Raw genomic sequence first — 25,686 nt, forward strand, 5'->3', positions numbered from 1 at the left:
ACGAAGTGATTTGGTTCCCGAAATGCATTGGGTGATTTTAATAAACATGTGGCATGTGGAATCCAGTATGCCTCCTACGTTTCTTTGAAATGAGTAAAATGGATTGAATGAAAAGTAAAATAGTAAAAAAGAAATGGAGTAAAAATATGGATAAACTGAAAAGAAAAGCAGAAGCAATGTTTGATTGATTGGATTCATTCCATAATATGGCTGTGCATCGTGTAGTAACACCAAAGGAGGTGCTAAAGTGTTCTGTTTTGTTGTCACGCGCAATTGGACGGAGCGCGAATCATGTTTGCACGCCAAATTGATTTAAAAGAGTACATGACTTGAAGTTTTGAATACGTTGGTGTGCATCTCACTACTTTATTGATGTTTACATGTGGATGTGTGCCAGTGATTTCTGGCTGGTGGAGAGCAACACCACCATCCATCATTGGTCCATCAACATTTACATCCACGTCTCGGACAGGCAACACACTAACACACACCCCACTACCAATCCCCCAAAGATGCTTGATGGAAGTCACCCCAGACAAGCTGTGTGGGACAGTGGAACCAACACCACCGCCACACCCTGCAACCTCACACACTGGATCAGCAAATGATCCACCAAAGTTGCCACATTGACGGACTTTCCTGTGAAGCACAACAACAGTTAATCCAAATGTGACAAGGCCGACCTACTGGACTCATACAGGTGTGGCCGGACTCTTGTGCCAAGTTTGTGACACAATGAACCATTGTTTGCATTCAAAGCCTGTAAAACGGCACACACAGACATCACCATATCAGCTTCAAGGACAAATAGAGATCCTTCTGATAGGGCCGAGGCACAAAAATACAGGAGATCAAGAAGCTCCTCAGCATTGTGAGTGCACTGCCATTAGCTCCCAATCCACAAGACTGCCCCCCCCCCTTGCAAGGCGGAGGCAATCCCTTGCAACTTTCTAGCACTGCAGGCTCATGTACATACACGCAAGGCTTGGCACGCAGAGGCAGACAACAATATTATCCGCGTGGACTTCCATCTGCAGGAAATACAACACCCGGATCATGTGCAACATCCACTGGGGATCTCCATCAGGCCCCTTCCAACACAACATCTGTTACACATCATTCCCCATCCTTGGAGCCCCCGTCCAGCACATCATGTATGTATCCTTTGAGTTAGGCACTGTTGCGGTCACGTGAGCGCGTCAGGCCGATAGGCTACAGTCGCGCTCAATAAAGCAGCGCACGAACATTAGGGACGAGTGGGGGGAAAACTACTAATCCCATGATCCCTAGCGTGCCGCGTGACGTCCTCATGCAATTACAAAACCGATCACGGACCTTCTGTCCACGTCAGAAATTCTGGTTACTGGACTTGGAGAAGCGAGAGGAAGACGTCGGTTTATCCCGTGTACTACAGAGCAACAGCGAAGGCGTCACTACCCGCTGAGGAATCCGGCGATGGTCCGACCCGCTGAGTAACGAGTCCGGGGTCATACACACTGACCGGTGAGGTAGGGGTGCCTGGCACCAGCAGAAGGGGGTGCTCAGGGATGCTCCCGGTCCGTTGTTCAGGTTTAACAGGGCAGGAACGAGGTGCTCCATAGATCCTTCAAGGGCAACTTAAATACTTCGAACAATCAAACTGCCGTGTCTTCCTCCTCCTCTACGTCAACGCTGCACAGTTTCAGAGAGGAAGCGAAGGGGATCTTATACAAAAGGGGCATAGAGACTGAGCCCTGGTTTATCCGTGATATAGTGCCGGCACCGTCCCGGGTGCTCTCCTAGTGATTCAACTAGAAGGGTAAAGTGAACATTCCTGCCTGTTTTATAATGGCAGTGTCAATATGTATGCTGTTTATTTAAGTTATGGGTGTCCTGTGTTTTTGACTACACTTAACAGGGGAATTTGGCGAGAGGTACAGACGGTCTACCTTTGGTCCCCTGTGAGGCTGGTTGAGAGTTCTAGATGGGTACGTGTATCGTGGTGTTGAGACAAGTCTAGGTGGCAAGGTGTAGATACTCTAGATGAGACCGTACCTGTGGAATAATAATATCCTGTATCTTGTTGCAGCACACCCCCTCTGAACAAGGACCTAGGATTGCTTGAAGTCCGTAGGAACCTTGCTATGTTTACGTTCTGTTTTCTTTACAGGTATAAGAGTTGTGTTTACTCATGTACATTCTTAGATAGATAAAGGGCAACACCGTTTCTGGCGGGTAACGTAGGGGAAGTGTTTTGATTACCTTCTTTGTCTTCACAGGTCTCCCTCCCAGCTGTTCCCTTCCTTTCCTTCCCCCACTTGATCTCCTTGCTGACCAGTGCCATTTGGCTTTTTGGCTCGGGGCTATCTAGAGGTGGACCACTCTTAGCAACAAGCCGATCCTGAGGATACGAAACCGTGACAGAATTTCCGACCCACGAATACATATCCTCCCGGTCGAATTGTTGAAGAATGGCCACCCTTGAGGACGTGATAGCCGCTTTGACAGGAATTCAGGCCGAGTTAGCGGCATCCCGCCAAGAAACCGCAGAATTGAGGGCGCGTGTTGAACGCCTCCAAAGAAACCCGTTCGATGTAGGTAGCATACCAGTGGCGCCATCTAACACAGTGGTGGTAGAAATGCCGGTGAATATACCATTGGCTACACCAGAAAGGTATCATGGGGAAGCAGATAAAGTACAAATTTTCCTGACTCAAATATTGTTGCATTTTTCATGTAAACACAAATCTTTTCCCACAAATCAGGCGAAAGTCGCTTTCTTCATTTCGTATCTAGCGGGGGACGCGGCACAATGGGCCGTGCCTATGGTGAGCAGAGATGACCCTCTGCTTTATGATTGGGAAGCGTTCAAAGAAGAATTTATAAGAGTGTTTGATAGGAGAGCGGAATCCTTCACTGCGGACTGGGAACTCCTGGAACTACGACAGGGAAATAAGGAGTTACTGGTGTACCTAAATTCCTTTCGGCGGTTGGTAGCCGAGACCAAGTGGTCAGAGGCCAAACAGGCCGCGCTCTTTCACCAGGGACTCCGTGAAGAACTCAAGGATGTCATAGCACAGATCGATCCGCAGCCCTCCTCTTGTGAAGGCCTCATCAACCTGGCATTATGGCTGGATCACAGGTTGAGTGAGCGGAAGGGAGAGTACAGGAGAAAAGAAAGAAGCTGGTACCGAGGTGATAGGCCAAAAACCTCCGATAACCCCGCCGTGACCGCCCCAGAAGCTATGGAAATCGGAACGGTAAGAGCTGCACTCACGTTTGCAGAAAAAGAGTCTCGTAGGAAACAAGGCCTTTGCCTTTATTGCGGTAAACGAGGACACTTTGTGAAAGACTGCCCAGCGAAACCCAAAGGCAGCCGGTTTGGGAAAAACCTCATCACCAAGCCGTCGGAAAACTGACGCGCTCTAGGATAGAAGAAGGGGATTCTTGGAGCCAGACGTCTATCCCTTTGTTACACAAAGACGCCGCACAGAAACCATGCCACTTATTTGTGGAACTAAAGATGCTGATTCATTCTGACTGGGTTCCTGTATCAGCCATGATAGACTCCGGAGCCACAGGGTTTTTCATGGATTTGGGAGAAGCCCAACGCAAAGTTATAAAGCTGATACCCAAAGAAACGCCAGAGGAGGTATACGCTGTGGATGGAAGAAGACTCAATACCGGACCCATAGGATGCCAGTCAGAGGAGTTGGAAGTTATGCTTGGACCCTCACATTGGGAGAGAATTACCTTCAGTATAATACAGGCCCCACAGTATGGGGTGATACTCGGACTGCCTTGGCTGCAAATACATAATCCCAAAATCAATTGGGTTACCAGAGAAGTTCTCCTAACATCCTCCTATTGCCAGGAGCATTGTATCAAAACACCAGAAGGACCGGCAACGGCCCTTGCGTCAGGACTGTGGGTCGCTACCGCAGCAGAAAAAGACACACAACTACCCCCGCAATATCAGGCATATGCCCGAGTATTTGATGACGTACAAGCAGAGGTGCCTCCTCCTCACAGACAATACGATTGTCAGATTGACCTGATTCCTGGAGCAGTGGTACCATGTGGTAGGGTATACACATTAACGGAGCCCGAGAACCAACACCTTCGTGCGTATCTTGACAAACACCTAGAAACAGGATTTATCAGACCATCCAAATCACCGGCTGCTTCTCCGATATTTTTTATTCCGAAAGCTAACGGCGAACTCAGGGCTTGCATAGACTTCCGAGCGTTGAACAACGTTACCGTAAAAACCCGCTATCCGCTCCCGTTGATTCCCGTACTACTGGAACAAGTGAAAAAGGCAACCATATTCACAAAGTTAGACCTCAAGGGAACATATCACTTGGTGCGAATCCGGACCGGTGACGAGTGGAAGACGGCATTCAAAACCCAGTACGGGTTGTTTGAATATCTAGTGATGCCGTACGGGTTATGCAACGCCCCGGCCGCGTTCCAATACTTCCTGAACGACATCTTTCGAGAAATCCTGGATCACTATGTCGTGGTATACATCGATGATATTCTGGTGTACTCGGTTGAGGAGCTATCCCACGAAAAACATGTGAAGACTGTGTTAAACATCCTACAGAACAATAGTCTTTTCTACAAATTGAGTAAATGCGAATTCCACGTCCACACGGTGGAATTCCTGGGGGTTATGCTTACCCCTTCAGGACAAGAGATGGCAGAGAGAAAGATCCTGGCGGTGAAAGAATGGCCTACTCCACAGAACGTCCGTGAAGTGCAATGCTTTCTAGGATTTGCCAACTTTTATCGTCGTTTTATCAACCACTTCTCTAAAACTGTGGCCCCAATAACCAAACTGCTGAAAAAAGGCAGCGTCTTTGCATGGACTCCCGAAGCACAGGAGGCCTTCAGCGCATTGAAAAAAGCCTTCGTGACAGCCCCCATATTAACTCACCCGGATCCCACAAAACCATATGTGGTAGAAGCTGATGCATCCGACATAGCCATCGGAGCGGTATTGTCTCAACGACATTCCGTGACAGGTCAGCTTCATCCTGTAGCCTATATGTCCCGCAAACTGAATGATGCCGAAAGAAATTATAACATCTCAGAAAAAGAACTACTGGCCATTAAAGACGCCTTCATGGAATGGAGACATTTGTTGCTGGGAGCCGTTCACGTGGTAACGGTGTACACGGATCATAGAAACTTACAATTCATGACCGCTGCCAGACACCTGACTCCCCGACAACGCCGATGGATGCTGTTCTTTTCGGAGTGCCACTTCCTTATCACCTACAGACCAGGCAGCGACAATAGGAAAGCGGATGCGTTGACTAGACAATCTGCCCCCCAGGAAACGGACGTTGCTCCAAACCAATCCATTATCAATCCCAAAAAGGTCCTATGTATCATACAACCAGATACATTCCTGAGAGACGTCCGGAAGGGCATAAATACATTCACATGGAGGGCCTGGTTGAGGAGACATGCGGAATGGAAGGTGACTTAAGGTATTCCTATGCATGCCAACCGCATCCTCGTACCCACGGTACCATTGCGCAAAACTGTATACCAGTGGTGTCATGAGTTACCAAGCGCAGGTCACAATGGATTCGCCAAAACCGTGGATCGTATTAAGAGAACTTTCTGGTGGCCCTCGCTATCTATGGACATCAAGATGTGGACACGTGCCTGCAACATTTGTGCCAAGGCAAAATCGAGTCATCAAAAACCAGCAGGTCTGTTGCAAACCATGCCTACCCCTGACTCACCATGGGAAAATATTTCGTTGGATTTTGTCGTTGGTCTCCCAAATGACAAGGGGTACACGACTATTTTGGTAGTAGTCGACTACCTCACGAAAATGGGGCATTTTGGGGCAAACTGAATATTTTTAACCACAATCTGCCCCCCATTCTGAATTTTAACCTGTTTTGGTATTGGTTTGTGTATTTTACTCACTTCCTGGTCCCTCGCTGTGCCGCCGAGAGCCGCCATTTTGGGTCTTAGGCGTTCTAGCCTCGCGCACACGGGACGACCATTTAATGCGCGCCAGACGGACGCGCAGCGCTTCGAGGTACAGCAGACATTACGCCTCACGTTGGTCTGGCGTTTCCTTGTCGAATTGACCATTGCTTACTTTGCACATGTATTTTGCTTACTTTTGCACAGCTGAATCGCACAAAGCCCTCATACTTGCATTTTAAAAATTGAATATTTTTAACCACAATCTGCCCCCCATTCTGAATTTTAACCTGTTTTGGTATTGGTTTGTGTATTTTACTCACTTCCTGGTCCCTCGCTGTGCCGCCGAGAGCCGCCATTTTGGGTCTTAGGCGTTCTAGCCTCGCGCACACGGGACGACCATTTAATGCACGCCAGACGGACGCACAGCGGACGCGCGCAGCGGGCGCGCCGCGGGCGCGCCGAAGGCGTGCACAAGGCAACCCCGTCTGCGCCCGTCCGCGTCCTGGAAGCGTCCAGCGCCAGCCATGCTGTCCGCCCCCCTTGCTTCATGGGGACCCCGCCGATATACAGCCGGCTTGATTTATTGGCACTTAGACCCACAATTTGCACGCCCCACATGAATTGGGATGTGAGTTGTAATTGTCCTTTTTCATGTTCTAAGTGCCATTTCCACCTCAGCCAGGCCCCTAGAGGCATATACCCTCAAGTCAGAGGGACGGTGAGTTTCAAAGCCCGCCCAACTATAAAAGCGGGCCTGATTAACAGTCGCTCGTTAGCCAAACACTACCAGGATATTTTTGATCTGATCTTGGACCTACATCTCGATCTTTTATTTGTCACAGAGACCTGGATGAATGACTCATCGAATCCTATAGTGCAGATGGCGATCCCGGCGGGTTATTCGATTTGCCGAGCTGACCGCCTGTGTGGTAGGGTGGTGGTGTGGCAATTATTTATAGAAATATCTGGGAGGTGACATTGGGCAACAATACTTCGCTCGATCAGTGCGAACTTCTCGACTTCACCATTGTATTTTCGGCCCACTCCACACTAGCCGGCACCCTAGTATATAGACCGCCTGGCTACGCTGGTCCTTTTCTCAGTGGTCTTGGAGAGCTGCTTGTCTCCCATGCTCTACGCTTTTCACAATACCTCTTCTTGGGTGATTGTAATATTCACCTTGACCAACGGGATCTGAGCGATTCCAAAGCCTTTCTAGAGGCGATTGATCTCGCTCAGCTTACTCAATGGGTCAGCTCTCCTACCCATGGTGGTGGGCACATTCTGGACCCTATTTGTTCAAACTTTCCTATCTCTTTGGATAACCCTATGCCTGTCTCTTGGTCTAACCACTTCCTCTCTTGTTTTACTTGGTCTGTAAGTGATGGAACTATTGACCAACAGCTCAATTCCCGTCCTCCAACAGCAAAAATTGATCCCTTAGCCTTTCGGCTCTGTCTAGACAACTCTAGGGTTACTCTTCCGACTGACCTTAAAGGGGCCCTTGCATGTTTCTTGAGTTGGATTGGACGAGCTGTGGACAGTCTGTCTCCCCTGTCTTGTCGCCGTCGCCACAGGGATTCTCCCTCACAACCTTGGTTTACCCCTAATTTGAAGCTGCTCAAACGGCCCTGTAAAAAGCTTGAACGCAGCTGGCGCACTGTCTTTTGTCCAATAGCCAAGAAGACGCTAAGAGATGCCCAGAAGATCTACTATCAGGCTATCCGCGAAGCGAAAAGCCTTTACTATACTAAGCGGATTGAGTGCGCTAGCAACAATTCAAAAGAAATCTTCTCGATCGTCCAGAGTTTTATGGCCCCAGAAGCCATGGCCATGAAACTTCCAGGTTCTGCTTCTTGGTGCGAAAAGCTCTCTGATTTCTTTATTGCTAAAATTCGGACCATTCAGGCAACATTTACTTCTAATGGTGGGCCTCCGGCCGGCAGCTCTACCCCGGTGGTATCATTTTCTGCTTTTTCCCCGGTGACACTATCTGACTCCCTGAAACTATTACAATCCTTAAAGTCAGGGTCTCCGTCTGACCCCTGTCCGGCTAGGCTCCTGGCCTCTATTGCCGAGACAGTTAATTTTGAGGTAAATACACTTGTTAATCTGTCCCTCACTGAGGCTGTTGTTCCACAGGAATGGAAACAAGCTAAAATTATCCCGTTGCTAAAAAAGCCATCGCTTGATGCCGGCAATCCTGCCAACTACCGACCGATTTCTTTACTCCCTTGCTTGGCCAAAATCTGTGAAAAGGTAGTTAACAAACAACTGACTGCTTTTGTTGAGAATGCGAGGCTTCTTCATCCGGCGCAATCGGGTTTTAGAGCTTCTTATAGCACAGAGTCTGCCCTAGTTGAGGCTTCGGAGGCTATCCGTGAATGCTTGGATTCGGGGGGGGGAGTGCAGCCCTTATCCTTTTGGATTTGTCGGCTGCATTCGACACCGTTCCTCATGCTCTGTTACTGACCCGGCTAGCCGCTATCGGCATAACTGGTCAGGCCTGGAAGTGGCTGGAATCTTTTCTCACTCTTCGGTCACAACAGGTCTGGCTTCCTCCTTTTGCGTCTCCTCCTCAGCCTGTTTCCACTGGAGTTCCTCAAGGTTCTTCGTTAAGCCCTCTGCTTTTTAATATATATGTTACGCCTTTAGTCCAACTGGCAGAGGAAGGGGGGGCCAAGGTGGTTGCATATGCCGACGATACTCAGCTCCTGTTTACATGGGACAGGACTGACTATTCTACCTCCAGAGTGCAGAGCTGCTTGGCAGCCGTCTTTCATTGGCTATCTGTTGCCCAATTGAAATGCAATGAGGAAAAGACTGAAATTTTACTTTATGGTAAATTTCCGCCTCATTTTAGGGATTCTCTCTGGCCCTCAGCTTTTCCTTCTCAATCCTGCACGGGTCTCCCAGTCAAAAACTTGGGTATCTGGTTCGACGAGCAGCTGTCCTTTCTGACTCAGATAAAAAAACTAACAGGCTGCTGCTTCGGTATACTCAGATCTCTGAGAAAGTTTCTGCCTCTGTTGCCTAGACCAGCGAAGGAGACAGTGGTCCGGGCTCTGATCCTCTCCCGCCTCGACTACGCCAATGGTCTTTACATTGGTTTGCCCGATTACTTGCTGAGAAAACTGCAAGTGATCCAGAATGCTGCAGCCCGGCTGGTGGTCAATCTCCCCCATCAGAAATTGTATCTCACCTTCACTTCGTTTGCTGCACTGGCTCCCTGTCAGGAAACGCGTTGAATTCAAGGCTTTGGTCCTTGCACATCACGCCCTCCATGATGGAGGCCCTTCCTTTCTCAAAAAGCGTTTTTCGTTTTACCAACCTACCAGGCTTCTGAGACCTTCATCGCAGCTTTATGCCTCTACCCCCGGTTTCCGTCTTCAACGTATGGGGGGTAGATCTCTTGCTTTCAGGGCCTCTAGGCTTTGGAATGCATTGTCGCTATCTCTGCGTGCGATTCAGGACTCTAATGTGTTCAAGAAACACCTCAAAACCCATCTGTTTTAATCTGTGTATTGTTTTACTGTCCTCTTGGTTCGCGCTGGGACACTCCTAGGAGTAGCTGAGCGCGTTACAAAACACAGTAACATAACATTTCGTAGCATGTCGACAGGTCCCGTCCGCAGGAGTTCTGGCCAACCTGTTGCTGGTTCACGTGGTACGGTTGCACGGCTTACCGCAGACTATCGTGTCAGACCGAGGCGCTCAAATCACCGCTTAGTTCTGGAAGGCTTGGTGTGCGTCTCTTCATATCAAAACATCAGTCTCTACAAGTTTCCATCCGCAGACAGATGGACAGACAGAACGTCTTAACCAGACTCTCAAACAGTATCTTCGCTGTTATGTGGACAACAGTACCGATGCATGGGTGGACTATTTGTGGTTGGCGGAGATCGCATACAACAACGCCACTCATAGTGCAACGCACGTCTCTCCCTTCTACAGCTCCTATGGATACCATCCCCGTTTCGTGCCTTTTGTCCACCCCAGAGCTAATTCAGACCTCCCAGAGGTGGGTCAAAGAATATCCCATATGCAGAGAACCCTCAAGAAAGTGCGGAACCAATTGGACCGATCAAAACGGAACTTTAAGACATCTGCGGACAGACACCGGAGAGAAGGACCGTTGTATCAAGTGGGTGATGCAGTATGGTTATCCACCAGAAACATTCGATTCCGGAAACACAGTGTATTCAACCCCCGTTACATTGGACCCTACAAAGTGGTCAAACGTATTAATCCTGTGACTTTGAAACTGGCCCTGCCTTCTCACATGCGCATTCACCCTGTTTTCCACGTATCCTTGTTGAAACCATCGACCTCACCTACGCGGAAACAACCAACTCCAGTAATCATAAACGACGAAGTCGAGTACGAGGTTAAACAGATCCTTGATGCCAAGATGCGAAGAAACAGACTGTGGTACCTCATCTCGTGGAAAGGGTACGGACCTGAGGAGAACTCTTGGGAACCCGCGACGGGGGTTCATGCTCCACGATTGGTGTCTTCCTTCCATAGGAAATACCCTTCCAAACCTGGTCCCCTGCCGCGCTCTCAGTGACGGGGATGTACTGTTGCGGTCACGTGAGCGCGTCAGGCCGATAGGCTACAGTCGCGCTCAATAAAGCGGCGCACGAACATTAGGGACGAGTGGGGGGAAAACTACTATTCCCATGATCCTTAGCGCACCGCGTGACGTCCTCACGCAATTACAAAACCGATCACGGACCTTCCGTCCACGTCGGAAATTCTAGTTACTGGACTTGGAGAAGCGAGAGGAAGACGTCGGTTTATCCCGTGTACTACAGAGCAACAGCGAAGGCGTCACTACCCGCTGAGGAATCCGGCAATGGTCCGACCCACTGGGTAACGAGTCCGGGGTCATACACACTGACCGGTGAGGTTGGGGTGCCTCGCATCAGCAGAAGGGGGTGTTCAGGGATGCTCCCGGTCCATTGTTCAGGTTTAACAGGGTAGGAACGAGGTGCTCCATAGAACCTTCAAGGGCAACTTAAATACTTCGAACAATCAAACTGCCGTGTCTTCCTCCTCCCCTACGTCAACGCTGCACAGTTTCAGAGAGGAAACGAAGGGAAATAGAAGGCTTTTACCCTCAACCTGTACAGTTCCAACCACAATCATATGGGTGGAACCCATATTTCCAAGCTCCTTTCCAACCAACAAAATGTGGATACCCATGACAACCTTTCTCTGCTCCTTTTTTAGGGCGAGGCCAAAATCGGAGAAGAAGACGAAGCCAGAAAGTGCAGTGGCAGGTACACCCGCTAGGGGATTCGGAACACGAGCCCCAACCCGGGACCAGGAGAACCATATGGGAATAGTGAACCAGAGCACAGTGACTTTCTCGGATGTCGAATGAAGAGTACTCAGCAAATGACTGTGTTTCGTCCCTACACCACAACTGGACCTCTTCACTTTGAGAGTGGAACTGGCTGAGTTATTTTGCTGAATACATCTATCTGTCCATTTCAAAGACCAAGCCTCACTATCTGCAGATGAAAATACAAACACAGGCCTAAGAAGGAAATCGTAGTTCAACCCAACAAGCCGCACCATCCCCCTAGTGGTATTGGCATTTGAAAAAGCAGTAGCCCTCAACATCAACAAACTCAAAGACCAGAACACATGTATGTTCAACAACCTGAGTAAAACAGAACTTGAGGCAGTCAGGGAACTTGACAGCATGCACACCATAGTTATAAAACCATCCGACAAAGGTGGAGCGATTGTAGTCCTCCCAAAATAGATGTATCGCACTGAATGCCTCAGGCCCCTCGGAGATCCAAGGAACTACAAAACGTTGACGAGGGACCCACGAAAGAGATTGCAGATGACATACGATATATGGTGAATGAAGCAAAAGAAAATTACTGAATTACTACAAAGGAAGCGGAGTTGCTGATTGAAGGTAGACCTAGAGTCCCACACTTTTACATATTCCCACAAATTCATAAAGGGATTAACCTCGACCGATAGTCTCAGGCATCGGCTCCATATTGGAGCCCCTTTCAAAATTCACAGTCTGTTTTTGGAGACCCCAAGCAGGCAAGATGCCTTCTTACATAAAAGACACCAAGGACATTCTGGTTATGCTGCAGGACCTCATGTTCAACTCAGACACAGACTTATTTGTCACTCTGGACATGGAGGCCCTCTGCACAAGCATTCCTCACTTGAGGTGCTAGATGCCCTAATAGGAGAGACAGAATGGAATTCTATAACATCAAAGAGCTTCGTCTTGGGCTGCACACACATGGCACTGACAAGAAACTACTTCCAATTGGAAGACAGCTTCAGTCTACAGACACACGGAATATCAATGAGCAGTACATTAGCCCCAAGTTTAGCCTGTCTGTATGTCCATGATTTTGAACAGAAGAACATGTACAACAACACAAACCCCTTCATCAATAAGATAAAACTATGGAAGAGATTCATCGATGATGATCTGGTCATCTGCAGAGAGAGAGAGATGGATGCTCATGACTTCTTGGAGTGGTTCGACTCAAGAGACATTTTCCTGAGATTCAGTATGACCACGAGCACGAAACCAATCACTTTCCTGTAACTCAGGCTCTGGGCAGATCACAACCACCTGAAAACTGAAGTTTCCTATAAACCGATGGATACCAACAACCTGCTCCAGTATGACAGCTTCCACCCCAAGGCCTTAAGAGACAATTTGCCAGTCGGCCAGTTTCTTCAACCTACGTAGAAACTGTACAGAAAGATCCACCTACGACGGCCATGGAGCTCTACTAACAAAGAAACTGGAGGACAAACTATATCCACGTTACTTTATAAAAAAAAGCAAAGAAGAGAGCAAGAAACAATCAGAGGGATTCCTTGCTACAAACCTACGAGAGACCAGACAACGATTGACTAGTGTGTGTCACCACTTCTGGAACACATTCAAATCAAATGAAAAGATAGAATTTACTACAGTGGAAAATCTTGACTTCAGCGTCCCTGAATTTTGAAAGACCCATGTTTGCCTTTAGATGAGGGAGCTCGTTAAAGCACTTATTGATTCACACAAGGCCTAAACAGGAGACCACCAGTCATACACTCCATCTCATGTGGAACTTACCCGAAGTAACTGGCACTACCCCTTTGGACAGTGTAATATCTGCCCACTCACCAAAGCAACTAAAGATATAGATCTAGACTTACGGATGCCCTGGATTCTCAAGAAACACACGGACTGTAACAGTACCAATGAGGTATAGATACTAATATGCAAGTGGGGTTTAAAATACATAGGCATGACCACAAGAAAGGTCAGAACACGCATCAACGAGCACAGGAGCACTTCCCAGTGCAAAAAATCAACCACAAAATTGATACATCATTTCCTGTCCATAGGCCACTTAGAAAACGATTTCACTTGGTTTATTATAGCGAAACGGTCTCCTTCCGTGACAGAACAACAGCTACTGCGAAATGAACAGAGATAGATTTACAGATTATCGAGTACATCGCAGGGATTGAATGAAGAAATTCCATGGACACAACTGTAATAGACATTGATTTTTTTTTCACTTGTTTTTATTGCAATTTTTCAAAAGATCATACAAAACAATTCACTGCACAGACAATGCGGAGCATATGAACCAATTGTTGACGGATAGAAAGGAAAGTCATGCATAGCAGCAATAACTCCATAATCATCAACAAACAATATAGGCTCATACAACCAAGATATTTTGGCAATACTGATCCACAGGACCAGTTGGCTAATCCAACAATCATGTCATCATGAAATACATTCCAGTCAGTGAGTTCAGGGTGTAGTAGCAAATAGGAACGGAGCGGTTGCCAGATGTTGTTGGGGCGGGAAGCGAGTGGCAGCAAAGACGCATATACATCACTAGTAGTGTTGCAGTACATCACATCCCTCAGCCAGGGTCTCACCAGCGGCGGTTGGCTCCTCCCCAATTTAGGGAATATGTGGGGGAGCTCAGTCTCGACCATTTGTTCTAGATGCAGGGCAGTTCCATGCCAAGTTAATAAAGTCAGCATGCGCCATCGCACATCTCTGGCAGCTATTCGACCTCGTACAATCCATCTTTGTGAGCAACATGGGGGTGACATAGATTCCATGCAGGTACTTAAAGTGCATAAGCTTATGTTTATAATTATTTGACACTAAGCATGTCTGCGCATAACTAATAGGCCCACTTCTTGTATGTCATAGGCTGCGCTAGGTCACCCTCCCAGGCCGCGCGTGCCACCTCCCATTATTGGTCGGACTGCCTGCGCTTGACAACATATTCTGGAGAACTGTGCACCATCAGGTGTAGTAATAATTGTTGTAAGTGGGGGGAGCTCAGGAGGTTCCTCTGTCTCAGGGCGTAGTGCAGTGACCAGTGCCATTTGAGTTCTGTGCACTTGAAAACGGTCTAGTGTGGTTACGTACCGATCACCTGTCATGTCCGCTACTGTGCACAAGTGACCGTCTCTGAACATGCCCCTCATATTTTCTATCTGACAACGGGTGAGTGCATGCTGTGTCAGTATTTCAGTCGTGGGAGGTATCCAGTGATTATTCAGAACCGGCAAATGCGGGGAGTACAGATGGTCAGCCCCCAGGTATCTGCGCAAACGCACCCAAGCCCAACTTGTGGTTGGTAGTGTATGGATCTCAGCCGGTGTTCTCCTAAGCCTGAGCGGGAGGATAGTAGAGAGAGGATAAGGGCAGGCCTGTGTGTGCTCAGGCTTCAGGAATTGCAGGCGCGCATCCGGGTGATACCAAAAATAAGTGTAATGCGTCTGTGCCACCAGATAGTACAAGTAAAAGTCGGGTACTCCAAATCCTCCTCTTTTTAAGGGGTTAATGAGTATCTGCCAACCCACTGTAATAGACACAAATGAGCAATACTCTTAAGACTATACTGCATCTAATATAGGACATTGGGGTATCACCACCAAACCCTGGAAGAACCGCCAGGGGCATACCACCTAGAAGATAAGAACCAACACACATTGAGATTGAATATGGAGACCTAAATCCAAGTGTAAGAGTACGTATACAATAATATGAGTTGAGAAGGCATCAAACTATGGTCTCAATTTTGACCATAATCACATGACTCTATATAAATATATAAAAAAGGAGCCAACAGACCTATGTACATAGAATCCCAGGAGGTTACCAAACAATAAAGGCAATAAAAACAAAAGGTGAAAGAAACTACTATAAAATTTGTGAGAACATCCTTCCCAAATTAAACAAAAACCAATGGGAAGACCAGATAAATATTAAAATACTATCTGGGCATCTGATGGAGCACCAAAAACAGGAACGTTTTTACTTTCACCACTAACCCTACCCACAGCAAGACACGCTGGACTTAAACCAAACTCCAACTCCCAGCATTCCAACGGCCATGCAGCACAAATGCATCATCAGCAACACCGCCCACAACCAGCGATGAACTCGTAAAAACCGGATGCTGAGCCCATACCAGTGCTTGCAAGCGGTCTGGAAGGCGGTAACTCGTAGGTGTACGGGCGGTGTCAGATCCTTGACGAAGTAAGTTGAGAACGGAAACTTGGTTAAACTGGACTGGAATGGAATGAAAGAGGAAACATGGAATGGAGTGATTCCTTCACGGCGGTTCTCATGATAACACCCATGTGATCCACATGGATGCTGTGCGATGCTAAGCAAATGAATGACATACCCTGGAGGGTTGTCTTCACATGTACGTAGACATAATACAGAGTACATATTGGGAATGGCGGAAGCTTTAAAATGTACTGTGGGTCCAGAATGGGCCTGATGAGCATTATTGTGTCTATAAACATAACCAAGCACTGTGACACGAGACATATGGTTCAGTATGAGTGCGTACGTGAGAGATGGTAATGCTTCAAATATACCGCTAGCCCCAAGCAAATTCAAACTAAACATTAAATCATGGGGGTATACGAAATAATAACCTGTTGTGATCTCCGACGGGAGATTTTATCTATACAATCAGCTAAAGACATGGAGCTCAGCTAGATGGGTGCATCACCTAAGCAAATTCAAACTACACGTTAAAGCATGGCAACATACAAAATAATTTTACAAAAATAGTTTTTGGGGGGAGTTTTATATAGCTCAAACTAGACCCGAAGGTTTCAGAGTGTTTTACATGAGCACCAGTTAAGTTTGAAACAGACAGTTTCATTTTCTTATTTTTGTTGGCCACGAGGAGATTAAGTGATTTGCTCATCATAGGATGTTGATTGTGCCTGCCGAGACTCGTACCCGGTTCCCTAGCTTCACGGCCGACCGCTCTAGCCGTTAGGCCATATCCTCTCCCCAGTTGTGAACGCTGGAGGGAGCTTTGAATTATACATTCAGCTAAAGAAATTGAGCTCAGACAGATGGGTGTAGCCCTATCACCAAACAGGATTCTTTCACTAAGAACATGTGGCCAATAAAGGTTTTATGACCTGCATGAAGTGAATGACAGTAGTATTGTACAGCCTTACTATGAAATTATTTTCCGAGTCCAGATTGGAAAATATCTACATATGTGAATCTCATTCACTATAGGCAACCACAATTGGGAACCATCACCTATATGTTTATTAGAATTGGAAAAAGTCCTTTTGAAATGTATATCTAATTATTTTTCCTCCCCCAAAAGAGTGTGACACTAGGACATCATCACGCACCAGACACACATGACCCTTGAAAGACACCAAATAAGGGTAAGCAGAGTGTGTGCGTGATCAGTTTACACTACATTTGACCAATAAGCATGTATTTCTCATGAGAAATTGCATCTGTAAAGTTTTTTAAATCCTTTCTGACCAACCACAAATAGAACAAGGAATAGAGGCCAATTATACTGTTATGGGACAACAACTTCATGTAGCACCTCATAATAGTATGTTCAGAGTTTTTAACCTAGGGAAGTCATCCTGAATTAGGAGCAGTACAATCCTGATACGGATATGGACATTGGAAGCACTAGACGTCCCAACAGAATTCAGATTGGTACATCAGATTGGGCTAAAGTAGATATAGTATACTTCTGGATCCATCTTCAACCTCACTGACGCACCCTTTTTGTCTCTTAGGTATTCCCCAAGACAGAAGACCAAGACAAGTGAGAATCTTAGTGTGAGAAGGTAGGCTGGTATATGCTGTACACTAATTAAAGTGGGCACCCTGTACCAGTTCACACGACCCTTATGCTGTATGAGGTCAAAGATAACCTTTAGAGAGCTATCCTAGTGGTAGCTATGGAGAGCAGCCTTCAGGCTTAAACTTGAAGGAATGTGAAGCAACTTATTTTGCCAGAATATCACCTCCTGAATGACCAAATGAAAGGAGAACCACACAATAGTTATATTAAAATGTAAATTTATTACTGTAACACTGTCTACTAACCTCTACACGAGATTAGAACATAAAGCACACAATACTGAATCAATAGAACAATCGTAAGTAGCACAATACACAGCGGACTTCAGGGAGAGACCGAACCATATACTAAAAATGTTTTATAACAATCACGACTTGACCAGACACAGTGCCTAGAGCATGTAGAATTGCCGGGACCCCAAGGAACCACCCAAGGTAGTGACACAGGGAGCCCACGGAGTACGGGTGCAGTGAGGAAACACGACCGCTTGCTCCGTACAACTCTATGGGAAAGTCGTGGTTGTAAAATTACAGTTTAAGGACACCTCTACGAGGACTTCAAGCAAACCCTTTGGAACATAGGAGGTTCTAGAGCCAACCCACCAGTGAGTACAGAGGTACCCGTGTAACCTATCCCAGAGGAGCCAGGTGCATTGGGGTCAGGTGGTGTCAGAAACCTTCGTCGATTTCAGTGGAGAGCTGCTAAGAAATACTGCTGCTGAGAAGGCAAAGAGTGTCCAGTGGAATCCAAGCCTGGATTCTAGGTGAGAGGAACCTGAAAGCAGAGGGGACAGAGTCTGGGTCACTTCAGGTGACCAGGGGTCGTTAGTCGAATGCCCACCGATGACGGGTGCTTCAGGTGCGAAGGGATGCTTGACTCTGCAGCCACGGGGACCAGGAGATGTCGAGGATGACCAGGATCCGAAGTTGAGCTGTCCCACTAACGGTGTCGAGTGCTGAGGGGTCAATGTCTGGCTGGAGCACCAACAAGTCTTGGCAAATGCGACCCATGCAGGAAGGACAAACAGGTTGCGGTGTGGACCAGCAAGGTCCAGGAGACTCTCCAAGCAAGGGGGAGTCAGGGCACATCTGGAGCAACCAGGGAAGCCCAAGAACAAACAAGGTGACTCTCACCAGGACTCACAGGCCAACGGACCAGGGATCGTGAGGAGACCTCAAGCAAGTCTGCAAAGCACCAGCCCACGGAGCACTCAGTGCGAGGAGGCTGGATATCTTTGGTGCAATTACTACTCGGGGTCAGGACTACTCGGAGTCCAATGCACAAGCTCAGGAATCGCCAACAAGCATATGCATTTGCAAATGTACGCAGTGCACAGGGGTTCGGGTTACACGGCCACCACGAGGGATACTGGTCTCAGAATTGCTGAGGGATCAGATCAACCTCAGGGACCTTCGGAAACCCACCCCCTGTGTTGCTAAAATCTACGGAGTTCTCAGGAGCTCGGGAGAAGCAAACCAGTCAGATGTGCTTAGGTGCCTGTCCAGCGTCATGCAGACAGTCGAAGTACTTGGTTTCTTCTTAGCAGAATCTTGTCCAGGTAAAATCTAAAGTCCTGTAGCCAGGTATCCCACTTTATACCCACGGGAAAGGGTTGGACAGATTCATAGGACCCTCCTAGGGGAGGGGCAGGACAGAGGGGTGGCTACACCCGTGTTCTCTGTCCAATTTCGCACCAGAGCAGGAACCAATGGCTCCCAGAACTGGTTTGAGCTGGACTATGCACAGGGACACCAAATGTCCCCCCAGTGCAGGCTTTCTGGCACTCTCAGAGTGCACCCACCCAGCCCCAATACACTAAATCCTGTCTGGGAGATGGTCACACCTGCCTGTGACAGGATGTCTATTGTCATGCCTTCCTCTGCTCGAGCTTGGCTCAGCAGCAGGAGAGCAGAATCGTGTCTGTGGCTGGCAGCGTCCATTTTGTTGTGCCCGGGTCGAGAAGACTGGTACCGGGTAGACCGGTGACCCACACATGTCCCCTTTGGAAGGGTGGAATCATACCTCCCTCACCAGTTACTGGTGTGGAGGTATGATTCCAAGGTGTTTGACACCAAACACGACATGTTTCTAAGCAGCCGTTTTAAAGTTAGCATTTACTGCGAGGTTATAATGCAACTTAACCTATATGTCTGGCTGCATCACAGACAACCCCCGGGAATGGTCTCCGAAGGCTGCAGAGGGGCTCTGATCATGCAGGGGCACCCTCTCAGGTAAAACCCAGCCCCCTGCCTTCAGGATTGATAAGGCCTGCCATAGGGGTGACTGATAGGTTTTTAAGTGCAGTGATTTAGATAGATATAGTGAACCTATATCTAAGTAAGTGGTGCTAGCACCTGCTTAGACAGGCTGCTGTAGCAGGCCTGTGGTGTCATTTTGAATGGCCACTCGTTGGTGGCATAATACATGCTTCAGCCCATGGGAGGCCTCTGGGGTACCATATACAGTTAAGGGTGCCTCAGTGTCCAATCTGAAGTGTACCTGAAGTACATACATAGCATTTTAAGGGAGAAAGCAGATAGACTGGGGTCCTGGATAGCAGGATCCCAGTCAGACTAGTCCTAAAACAGTGAGGCATCAGCAAAAAGTGGGGGTAACCATAAGAAGTAGATACTACTTTCCTACACTTAGGCCTCACGAAGGTGCATGGTAAGCATGCGTAGCAAGGCAGGAATACTTTAAATAGCCCTGACCAAGGTCCCAGACGGGCTCCTATTGTGGGCCAAAACATGTTAGTGTGTATGTAGCAGGGTTAATTGAACAGCTAGATTCAATACAACCCTCAAAAACATGTTTATCCATACCCCAGGTACACTACAAATATAGAAACACTTTGGGTATACCTGTAGGTATTTTTAAATTTCATCTTTTCTTATGGATCCCTGCTTATCCTGCCAGTTTTTATTTAGGAGCTCCAATTTCTGTGGTTGAGTGCACCCTGGGGGTACCACCTTACCAGGGGATAGGCACCAATGATACAGCATGTCACGATATAGTAAGTGAGGCATCTACTCCAATATCTTTGGATAACCTAGAGGTATTAGGGAGTAAATTCTTTCTAGAACAGGATCGTACCTTTCTCTCTTCAATTAATCCAGCTGCTCTTGTGTATGAAAAGAAGGTTTTAAATAACCTTGAAGCCCACTGTCAATCACTTGATGTAGAGAGGGTTGCCTTTAACGTCAGAGAACTTGCCAGTCACCCTGGGATGAAAAAATCCTAATCACAGAGTTATCCCCATGTACTTTAGACTTTTAAAATAAGCCTACCTCCTCAGTGAGCACTCAATTATAGATGGTTACAAGCCATACCTTTGGTCTCGTTGTAAATTACATTCTTGCATAAGAGGTCGTTGTGGCAGAGCACGATGGGGGAACCAAGTGTGGGCAGGTACGACTCCATCCAGGTCAGCTCTTGCTCCAGGACCTCCATCGCTGGCACGTTGGCTTGGACCCTTAGGGCAGAACAGAAAAATTAAATCCATCCGGTGCCAAAGCACAGTTTGACTCAGTAGTGGAAGTCAACATTGAGTACAGAAGGAATTTCACACATACACAAACCGACATAGAAACCTGATATGAATAAATGTAGGCCTGGGCGGTGAACTTCGCTCAGTTCGCGGAGTTTGCAGAGTTTTCTGCACTCCACACCCCACGGAGCTCATGGAGTGCAGAAACTCCGCTTCGCGATGTGCAGTGGAGTTTTTTCTCCGCTCGCGAACGGTAAGTTTGCGATCAGTAAGTTCGCGAGCGCGAGCTGCCGCTCAGGTAGGACTTCTACCCGAGCGGCAGAAATACCAGCACAAACTGCAGTTCGCACTGCACTCCGCCACTTGCGGAACTTCGCAGCGTTTTTTGTAACTTCGCGGAGTTCCGCTTAGCAAAACTCTGCGAACTACGCCCAGGCCTAATAAATGAAGCCTTAAAAGATAGTGGAAGACAAAGCTCGTTCCTTTTAATCCTGAAACTTAGCCATTGACTTATGTACACTTCCATGTTTTAAAGGCTGCAGAAGAACAGATTACCAAAAGAAAGAGGAAATTCCTAACATACCACTGCTTCTAAAGCGTTGGTGGAGCCACTGTGATCTTATGGATTTTTGCAGTGCTGGGCAAGACATATTTTGAGGATGCCTGTTCAGAACAACTTTGAATTAATTTATTTCCCAATTTTATTTCAATCAAACCCTAGTGATCACAAAAAAATTAATTATATGTTACACTTTCAAAAAGGGGGGCAGACAAAAATAATTATGAGCACTGTTCCCGGGAAGGTGCGCGCTTGGGTGCCCACGCACATATGACACTCCGAGCGCGCAGTGTCTTCTTTGGAGCGCGCACACACACTGCACATCCCCTGAGGCAGGTGTTCATGTTAATCGCAGCGCCCTGTAGAAGCACGACGGGCGCTGCGATCAACATGAATACTTAAAAAACAAAGCAGACAATCTGCCCAGCCGATCTCTATGAAGAAAGGGCACGCAGTAATGCTATAGGCACGACGTACCATGTGCTTTCACAATTACTAACATATATTAGTGATTGTGAAAGCCACACGTCATGCTTTTAGGCTTGCTGCATGCCTTTTGTTTATAGAGCGCGGCTGCAGGCAGATTGTGTGCCTATTTGAAAGTTTTCATCTTAAATGCAGCCCGTATATTAGTATGTCGGGCGCTGCAATTAACATGAAAACTTTTTTAAAAAGACACGCAACCTGCCGCGCTCTATTAACAGAAGGCTTGCAGCAAGCCTTAAAGTACGACGTGTGCCTTCACAATCACTAATATATGTTAGTGATAGTGAAAGCGCACATCGTGCTTCTGGACTTGCTGAGTGCCCTTTCTTAATAGAGCGTGGCTCACCATCCCAGGCAGGCCCGGTTCTAGACGGTGGGCCGGGTGGGTCAGGCCCACCCAAAAATGTGCCTGGCCCACCCAAACATGAGCCTTGGCCCTCGCAGTGAATCTGCCACCGATGTAGAACAATAAAAAAAAAAACTCAGATAACTGGTGATTTATGATCCTGCTGCAGAGCAACCATTTGTCTGTTGGTAGTTTTTAAATGCTGATAAACTGAATTTTATGGGAATAGCTCAGTGGGTTACTGCCTTTGTCACAGATATCCTTGTATTACTTGCAGTTCAGAAGTTACTATCCTAACATAGGACAGTGACCTATGAACTGCCATTAAAGAGCTGCATACAAACTTCGCTTTTTTGTGTTGTGATAATAATAATAATAATAATCCACATTTGTAAAGCGCGAACAACCACCCGTAAGGGTCTCTAGGCGCTGGGGGCCGTCGGGAAGATTAAGCAAGCTATTGCCCAGAGTCACATGGTGCTGGGCTAATCTGCTGCCGGTGCCAGGGATCGAACCGTGATCCCCAGATTTCAGAGTGAGCAAAAGAATGATGGATTTATCCCAGATCTTGACTGGGGGTGAATGTTTTGATTTGTTCTGCATTCCGTCCATCAATTGTGTGTCTTTTGCTTTCGCGCGCTTAGTTAGACATTTTATGACAAATGTGGTTTTGTTTCATGCAACATCCATGACATTTTTTTTTTTTTAGATCTAAACAGGATCTCAGATATGAGAAATGAGAGGATGTCACAGTGATTATTTGCAGTAGTATTATTGAGCTTCTACTATTTTACAATATTGGAAAATACATCACTATCCCTGAATATTAACTATAAACACATTTAGAATGTGAACCTGTGTGTCTGTGCACTGTTTGTGATCTGGCCAAAGAGATCACGAGAGAGCTGAAACGGAATCATAAATTCAAAGGTGATCTGCACAGGGGCCCCCTAAATACGTTTGGCCTAGGGCCCTTAAAATCCTTAAGATGTCCCCCACCCGCGCCTGTGTAGGTAGGAAAGCAGAGGTTCACTGGTGCTATGGAATGGGGCAGGTTGCCCCGGTTTCCTAATATACATTAGTGTAATTTTGTCATGGTTGCAGATGCTCTACACTGCACCTGTTCAATTCCAACATGACACAACCAGTGTATGCCAGTCACCAACACGAAGGCCTTCCCCAGGGCCGGACTGGCTGTAGCAAGCATCGGGCGTTTGCCCGGGAGATTGGAAGGGTGGGTGCCAGTTTAGGAGCAGTGGGGGCAGGTTTTGTTACTGGGGGCAGTTTTGTAGCGATGCTCCAATATCGGCCCCAGTAACAAAAGCAGCAGGGGACCGGATTTGTTCAGAAGTAGTGCTTGACACTCCCCTGCCCCAATTCCCCCCCCTCCCCGTTCCGTAATAATTGCCAGGGCTGCTTTGGGTTCCCAGTCCGGCCCCGCCTGCCCCCTCAAGCAGGCCTCCTGCATTCCAAAACCAAGGTCAGTTATCTGCACAACAAGCAGGAACCCCTCTCGCTGCACCCACACGTGCGGTCGGGTTCTTGGCGCACAGAGCCATGGCTGCAGCGCACAGAGACCTCACACTGCTGCACACAGAGAAAAAAAATTAGAGGGAACATTGATTATGAGTGTACATTTATACAAAGGCCATCACATTCATCAAACAATAAAACCTGTTGCAGACTATTCGGGTTTAGAACCACACCCAAGATTCTTTGGTCGATCGAACCAAGAACTGGTGGACCTCTTTCGGCCATATACAATTTGCCTATGGTTCCCCTACCTTTAAATTCCAAACTAAAGGAACAGTATCCTAACATGGGATAAACTTATGTTATGTTGCTCTCAGGTTGGAAGTCAGGAGGCCTAAGCTCTCTCCAGCTACTCAATTCAATTCAATTCAAAATACTTTAATCGGTATATAAAAATACTATAAAAGTGCAAATAAAATAGGTCATAATAAAATCAAGCCACATAGCAAGTGAGAATAATACATGCTCAGTCCATCCATAAAAAAAAACCCCTTAACATATAAGATTCATATTTAGGGCCAATACGGGACTAGCCTCACCAATCACAAAAATTCAGAAGGGATACATCACATAATAGGAGAAATGCAAAACAATTCAACAGCCTAAAAAAAGTGCATGTTCAATCCCTCCTGGATTAAGCGATCCATTCCCCTCGTCAAATTTATTTTAAGGCCTTTAACAGAGTCGCGCTAGGTACCACGTTTATTCACCTAGTACCTCTTGTGTTTTCTAAGTCTGACAGCTGCCCCTAAAACGTTTACAGTGCAAGGGACATGACTAAAGGATTATGGTCACTAAAAATGCTTAGACACATTTTAAAGCATGTGCTCCATTTTTTAAGTGTATTGGAAACAAAGATAAAGTCGATAAAAGTATCGCTTCCTCTACCTTTGAATGTGGGATGTACCATTTTGTCCTTCCCATCTTCAGCCAAATCCATAGTGTGCGTGAGGGCGTGTGTATTTAATAGCTTACCTAACACCCTCCCCTCCTTGGTGTGCTCCATATGCGGGCCCTCTTCCATGGTGCACGATGACCAATTCCCCCCATTAACTTTCAAATCTGGACACAGGTGACAATTTAAATCGCCAGCTAATACCAGCTGGGGCATCCACGCCCCTAGCTCCTGGATACACGCCAGCCTACTCTCCAGCTCATCCACTCTTATAGTACTTTGACCCGGTAGGATCGCATTATAAAAATTAATAAAATTTAGCTTGTGGCCCTTGTTATAAAATCTAATCTTCTGCATTAAATCTGAGTTCCAGCCCAGATCAGTCCATCTGCCCTGTAAATTAAGGTCAACATATATAATCAGACCTCCCTTTGCTCTCCCCGATGCAGCCTTATGTGCAGGCACAAAATAAGTTTTGTAGCCTTCCAGATGAAGTTTGCTACTTTTCACCTCCCACGTTTCCTGTAGACAGATGACTTGAAATTTCTTAATATAGACTAGCCAGTCATCGTTTTTAAATTTAGCAGATAAGCCTGCTATATTCCAAGAGATTACCTTGAAATCTCTCTGGCTATGTCTGTCGAGACTGTCTTGTGTGAGGCCAGGTTGTGGGCCATGGGGTACTGTAAGTAAGTGACTATGTTCCTGCATTCCGGGACCCAAAAGCTCTGAGTGCGATAGGTTTATGAAATCCTCATTCAGATTTGCCATGGCTGTCCCACCTGTGTCTGTGTTAAGGGGGTAAGTCTCCAACCCTTCAACGCCCCTGGTTTCTAACAACGGGTCAAGTCAATCAATATCATTAAGATCCCTTACATTATTAAGGGGGGCATACCGATTTGTTACTGGGACTAATGGACCCCCCCCATTTGTTTCCGCCAGATGTCCCCTATATTCATTACAGTTGTGTGGGGTCATCATATGCCTGTAAAAAAAGCCCAAGGGGAGCATTCTGATGCTGGAGTTACCCTCATCAAAGTGAATCCCCTTGCTCTGCATGAGTAAATTGCGTACAAGCTCAGGGTGCCTTAGATTCACGATCACACTATCACCTGGAAAACATTTCCTGGTGTTGCCAATCTAGGACACCCTTATAGCCATCAAGATATGCTTGTAGTTAGCGATGTTAAATCCTGCATTTCTACTCATCCAATGAGCTGCTTTATTTATCAGCATAAATGGGGTTTCTTCTCCATCTCTAATACA

The 25,686-nt window shown here is 46.9% G+C and overlaps 1 protein-coding gene across 2 annotated transcripts in view; it reads right to left on the reverse strand.

Moving 5' to 3' along the window:
- Positions 1 to 25,686, reverse strand: part of LOC146802299 (ethanolamine kinase 2-like) — a 221,956-nt gene that overhangs the window by 127,713 nt on the left and 68,557 nt on the right. For both annotated transcript variants that reach the window (XM_085621874.1, XM_085621875.1), the window contains exon 4: positions 20,444 to 20,586. In XM_085621874.1, coding sequence (XP_085478000.1) covers positions 20,444 to 20,586 — 143 coding nt within the window. The remainder of the gene's footprint in view (positions 1 to 20,443; positions 20,587 to 25,686) is intronic.

This window comes from Triturus cristatus, chromosome 8 (genome assembly GCF_964204655.1).
Source record: "Triturus cristatus chromosome 8, aTriCri1.1, whole genome shotgun sequence".
NCBI lineage: Eukaryota > Metazoa > Chordata > Amphibia > Caudata > Salamandridae > Triturus > Triturus cristatus.